The sequence below is a fragment of the Dendropsophus ebraccatus genome, chromosome 1 (assembly GCF_027789765.1).
Source record: "Dendropsophus ebraccatus isolate aDenEbr1 chromosome 1, aDenEbr1.pat, whole genome shotgun sequence".
NCBI classification, from domain to species: domain Eukaryota; kingdom Metazoa; phylum Chordata; class Amphibia; order Anura; family Hylidae; genus Dendropsophus; species Dendropsophus ebraccatus.
Genome location: NC_091454.1, coordinates 10,706,375 through 10,712,777, shown reverse-complemented (window position 1 = coordinate 10,712,777; position 6,403 = coordinate 10,706,375). Strand labels below are relative to the sequence as shown.

Sequence of the window (6,403 nt, the reverse complement as noted above, 5' to 3'; positions counted from 1 at the left end):
CCCCCAGTAGGTAAATAATCACCTCTATTAGGTAACTGCCCTCAGTAGACAGATAATCACCTTAATTAAAGGAGAAGTCCGGTGAAAAATTTTATTTAAGTATTGTATTGCCCTCCAAAAGTTATACAAATCGCCAATATACACTTATTATGGGAAATGCTTATAAAGTGCTTTTTTCCTGCACTTACTACTGCATCAAGGCTTCACTTCCTGGATAACATGATGATGTCATTTCCTGGATAACATGGTGATGTCACTTCCTGGATAACATGGTGATGTCACTTCCTGGATAATATGGTGATGTCACGACCCGACTCCCAGAGCTGTGCGGGCTGTGGCTGCTGGAGAGGATGATGGCAGAGGGATGCCCAGTGTCCCTCCAGTGCCCTGTGTCCCTCAGTGTCCCCCTGCCATCATCCTCTCCAGCAGCCACAGCCCGCACAGTTCTGGGAGTCGGGTCGTGACATCACCATTTTATCCAGGAAGTGACCACCATTTTATCTAGGAAGTGACATCACCATGTTATCCAGAAAGTGACATCACCATGTTATCCAGGAAGTGACATCCCCATGTTATCCAGGAAGTGAAGCCTTGATGCAGTAGTAAGTGCAGGGAAAAAAGCACTTTATAAGCAATTTCCGTAATAGGTGTATATTGGAGATTTGTATAACTTTTGGGGGGCAATACAATACTTTAATTTAAATTTTTGCCAGACTTCTCCTTTAAGTAGATGCCCCAGTAAATAGAAAATTCCCCCTGTTAGGCAGATACCCCCAGTAGATAGATAGCCTCCCTTCAGGTGGATGCCCTTAGTAGATATATAATCCCCACCCTGCCCACCAGCTGCCTCCTCATAAATAATATTTATTTGGCGGTCCACAATGATGAGCAGCCTGGAGTTATAAAAATTTTTTTTGATTGTTTGGTGTCTAAATGTTCACACCAACTATCACAAGAAAAAGGGGGGGAAGTGTATAACCGAGCACGGTTCTCTATGCGTGAACAAGATCATAGACTTTCTATAGTCTGTTTTGGTGTGCCCACCTCTCCTAGACTGACCTAGGAAAGGTCTCTATAACATGTAAAGTTTATCAAACTGATGAAAGGTAAAATTTTAGAGATGAGCGCAACTTGATTATTCAGCATTTGATTACCGGTGACTGAAGAAGCTGGATGCAGCTCTAGGGAGTCTGGGTTATTGGTTGTAACCATGTTTTCCAAGACTCCCTAAGGCTGCATCCAACTTCTTCAGCCACCGGACGAACAATCATGAGCTTGCGTTGCACTCATCTCTATTAAGTTTGTATTGTGGATAAGGAAACTAGAACGTTCCATTCCGGCTTTTATTTTACCCGTTTTGTAGCCTCATTAAATGTTCCGCAATGAAGTGTGACCCGATCCCTCGGCGCATCGGGCCGCAGCGAGTTCTTATTTTCTGGAGCGTGACTGCTCGGAAAGTTCTTACACAAATTGACAGATTTGCTCAATACCTAACAGTTTACCCAATGTAATAATCCGGCAAAATGGATTCAGCAGAGACTGTTATCCTAACTGCGAGGGATTGTAATAACCGGGAAGGACGCAACCAGATGTCAGAGCCTGCGAGATCACTGCAATCATTTTAATAAGGAGAGAACTAATGGCCGGATTTGGGACCTGACTGGGGGGGATGGGGGGGGGGTGTACAGAGAAAAGCTGACGATACTGGAAAATATCAGCAAATTGGTGAAGGTTTAGTACGGAGAATTTCTACATTTTGTCCCCTTGTCGATTCCTGACAGACATAACCAAATTATTTTTAGATTACTTAGCTATTTGCTGTTTACGGGAAGGAATTTTTTGTATGCCTATAAGTCACAGAATAATAACGTTAGCCATTAAATTTATGATTTTTTTTATGAGGGAATACATAAAAATGCATAGAAAGGCAATATTGTCAGTGTTCTTTTTTTTCTTTTGTATTTTTCACCATTAAAATGAATAGAGGGCAATACTTTATAGTACAGGTCGATTTTAAAAGTAGGTTTTTTTGTTTTTTTTTGCATATTGACATTATGGTTTTCTTATTGCTTTTTTATATACCCTTGAAATTATTTTTTTAAATATTAACAACATAAGTTTCACATATATACACTACCGTTCAAAAGTTTGGGGTCATCCAAACAATTTTGTGTTTTCCATGAAAAGACCCACTTGTTCACCACCATACGTTGTGAAATGAATAGAAAATAGAGTCAAGACATTGACAAGGTTAGAAATAAGGATTTGTATGTGAAATAACATTGTTCTTACATCACACTTTGCTTTCGTCAGAGAATCCTCCTTTTGCAGCAATTCCAGCATTGCCCACCTTTGGCATTCTAGCTATTAATCTGTTGGGGTAAGCTGGAGAAAATGCCCCCCACGCTTCTAGAAGCAGCGCCCACAAGTTGGATTGGTTGGATGGGCACTTCTGGCGTACCATACGGTCAAGCTGCTCCCACAATGGGGTGGTGATCTGGTGACTGCGCTGGCCACTCCATTACCTATGATAGAATACCAGCTGCTGCTTCTGCTGGAAATAGTTCTTGCACAATTTGGAGGTGTTTAGGGTCATTGTCCTGTTGTAGGATGAAATTGGCTCCAACCAAGCGCTGCCCACTGGGTATGGCATGGCGGTGCAGAGTGATAGCCTTCCTTATTCAGAATCCCTTTTACCTTGTACAAATCTCCCACCTTACCAGCACCAAAGCAACCCCAGACCATCACATTACCTCCACCATGCTTACCAGATGGCGTCAGGCATTCTTCCAGCATCTTCTCATTTGTTCTGCGTCTCACAAACCTTCTTCTTTGTCATCCAAACACCTCAAACTTGGATTCATCCGTCCACAACACTTTTTTCCAGTCTTCCTCTGTCCAATGTCTGTGTTCTTTTGCCCATCTTAATCTTTTTCTTTTATTGGCCAGTCTCAGATATGGCTTTTTCTTTGCCACTCTGCCCTGAAGCCCAAAATCTTGACTACATGGACCCGACTCAATTATCCTGTTAGACCCTCTCCTAAAGATGCCCATAAACTTTAGTGAAAAGCTTCCAAAATCTTCCCTGAGAGACTATGCTGGGCCAATGAAACAACTGGGCATGTTGTAATTTAAAGGGGTATCCCGCTCAAACATAACTTTAATATCTTGCTGCCCATGGTGAGACTAACAATTCCTTCCATACTAGTTATTATCTATCCAATCTACTTCCCCCAGTTCTGAGCTGCTGGTTTCTGCTGAAGACACAAAAATCTGTGTGTGAGCATTTCTCTCTGTCTCCCCCTCCTCCTTTCTGAGATGCTGATGTAAACAAGACTCTGGCAGGCTTTATCTGTAACATTGTAGCTTCTATGTAATGCTGGGAAGGTTATTCTGAGGTCAAGTTGCTGATGAACTCAGTGTGCCTAATCCCTTCCAGCATAACAAAGAAGCTACAATGCTGCAGATAAAGCCTGCCAGGGACTTGTTTACATCAGCTGTCTCAGAAGGGAGAAGGGGGAGACAGAGAAAAAGGTTCACACACAGGTTTTTGTGTTTTCAGCAGAAAGCAGCAGCTGAGAACTGGGGGAAGGAGACTGAATAAATAATAACAAGTATGGAAGGAATTGTTTGTCTCACCATGGACAGCAACATAACAAAGTTATGTTTGAGTGGAATACCCCTTTAACTTACCAACCCACTTACTTCAGAGAGGTCTGGCAGAGGCTTACCCCAACTACCTCTACTAACAACACATGAAAGCTTAGCATATGGACAAATCTAAAGCGATAGATGTCAGCTGACTATTATTGTATATGTATCGCTAACTTTAGTCCACACTGATCATCACTGATCCAGGTCCTTAAAGGGGTATTCTGGAAAAAAAATCAAGTTTCCCCTATCCACAGGATAGGGGAAAAGTAGGAGGTTGTGAGGGGTCTGACCCCTGAACCCCCTGGCGATCTCCATATCGGACTCCACCGGCTCTGTTATGAGACCCGTAGCTCTATTCGTTCCATTGGCGGGACGGAAAGAGCCGAGTACAATGCTCTTCCAGCGTACTTGTCTCTTTCCATCACTCCATGGAAATAAATAGGGCCGCGGGTCGCGTGCCGACCCAGGGCTGTATTTATAACAGAACCGGCGGGGTCCATTACGGAGATTGCCGGGGGGTTCAGGGCTTCAGGGGTCAGACCCCCCTGGATCTCCTACTTTACCTCGGTGGAATAACCCTAACCCCAGAGGGAATAACCCTAACCCAAGGGGAATAACCCTAACCCCAGAGGGAATAACCCTAACCCCAGGGAGAATAACCCTAACCCCAGAGGGAATAACCCTAACCCAAGGGGGAATAACCCTAACCCAAGGGGGAATAACCCTAACCCCAGAGGGAATAACCCTAACCCAAGGGGGAATAACCCTAACCCCAGGGGGGAATAACCCTAAGCTAAAGGGGAATAACCCTAACCCAAGGGGGAATAACCCTAACCCCAGAGGGAATAACCCTAACCCAAGGGGGAATAACCCTAACCCAAGGGGGAATAACCCTAACCCCAGAGGGAATAACCCTAACCCCAGAGGGAATAACGCTTACCCCAGGGGAATAACCCTAACCCCAGGGGGGAATAACCCTAACCCCAGAGGGAATAACGCTTACCCCAGGGGAATAACCCTAACCCCAGAGGGAATAACGCTTACCCCAGGGGGATAACCCTAACCCCAGGGGGAATAACCCTAACCCCAGGGGGAATAACCCTAACCCAAGGGGGAATAACACTAACCACAGAGGGAATAACCCTAACCCCAGAGGGAATAACCCTAACCCAAAATTGCGCATTTTTGGTCGCATCAAATCCAGAAAAAAATTTAATAAAAATCTATCAAAAAGTTGTATATGCGCAATCAAGTTACCGATAGAAAGAACAGATCATGACGCAAAAAATTACACCTGACACAGCCTCATAGACCAAAGGATAAAGGCGCTATAAGCCTGGGAAGGGAGCGATTTTATACTTTATACAAAAATTCAGCCTGTCATTGGAAAGTACAATTAGTGACGCAAAAAATAAGGGCTCATATGGGTTTCTAGGTAGAAAAATGCAAGTGCTATGGCCTTTTAAACACAAGGAGGAAAAACCGAAAACGCAAAAACAAAAATTGGCTCCGTCCTTAAGAGGTTAAAATATAGATCCTATTAATTTTTACAGGTGAGAGTTTGACACGTCTAGATATGAACCAGATCATGCCAAGTAAACAGAGAGCATAAAAATGATGAAAGAGGGAAATACAAAGCAAAAAAAAAAAATTTGAAAAGTTGCCAAAGTTTTCAGTGGTGCGCATGCGCACTTCACCCCTCACTTCATCCTCGCCGCTTCCAGGCCGTTGCTAGGAGACGCGTTGGCAGGCCCGAGTCCAGGGCGGTCACGTGAAGCCGTGCGCGCTGACGTCACGGCGTAGCGGAGAAGGCGGGGCTGAGCGGTGCTCTGTGTGTGAGTGTGTGGGAAGTGGATAGATAGGAGGCCCCGGAGGCTGCTGTCACTGCCAGGCCGCACTGTGCGTCTTCTGCTCCCGCCCGTGACGTTACCGCAGCCGCTGCTTCTCTCACCGTCAGCCATGAGTGACAAAGAACTGATGTGGGCGCTGAAGAACGGAGACATGGACGTGGTGAAGGACTTTGTTTCCGGGGTGAGTCCTGGTGGGTGAGGGCGGCAGGTTAGACCCACCTAGGGCGGCTATAAAAGTGTGGCAGGTCACGTGATGCAACTTTCATAACGCACTGTCTACTTTTTTTTTTTCTTTCTTGTATCCATATAAGGGCATGGTGCTGTCACATGACCCAGAAGACCCCACTCTTCTATATTTTTCAGTAAACATGGCAGCCTGCATGGCAAAATAGCGCCCCACTAATCCTCAGGATGACTGTGGTATTGTAGCTTGGTGCCATTGGATTATGTAGAGCTGAGCTGCGGGTATAAGATGCAACCTGTATGTGGCCATGTATTTCTAGTCCTGGACAAACCCTTTAAGGGGGTTGACTGTTAAGAATAGATAGGAGGGGGGGGGGGCTATTGTTGGAATGGTGACTACTTTGATGACCAGGGGCTTGTACAGATGTTTCAGGGCTTAGAGAGTCCCTTTAAGTCAGGGAATAAGAACCTTTGGCCCTCCAGCCATTGCAAAACTACAATTCCCATCATGCATGGACAGCCAAAGCTTCGCTTTGGCTGTCCATGCATGATGGGAATTGTAGTTTTGCAACAGCTGGAGGGCCGAAGGTTCCCCATCCCTGCTTTAAGCCATGGTGCCTGACTAGTTAGAAGAGCCATGTGAGGTATGACCACCTTCAGTGTTGGTGGTCATAGACATATCCTGATTTAGAGCTGTATTTAAAGGGGTTGTCCAG

The 6,403-nt window shown here is 45.1% G+C and overlaps 1 protein-coding gene across 3 annotated transcripts in view; it reads left to right on the top strand.

The window, feature by feature from the left end:
* The first annotated feature begins 5,421 nt into the window (after positions 1-5,421).
* MTPN (myotrophin) overlaps positions 5,422-6,403 on the top strand; it is a 230,721-nt gene continuing 229,739 nt past the window's right edge. For 2 of the 3 annotated variants that reach the window (XR_011362640.1, XM_069966934.1), the window contains exon 1: positions 5,428-5,685. Coding sequence is in view for 2 of the 3 variants with exons in the window: in XM_069966934.1 (XP_069823035.1) it covers positions 5,614-5,685 (72 nt within the window). In the remaining variant the exon portion in view is untranslated. Of the gene's footprint in view, positions 5,686-6,403 lie in introns of all 3 variants that reach the window. The other variant, XM_069966946.1, reaches the window with a different exon arrangement.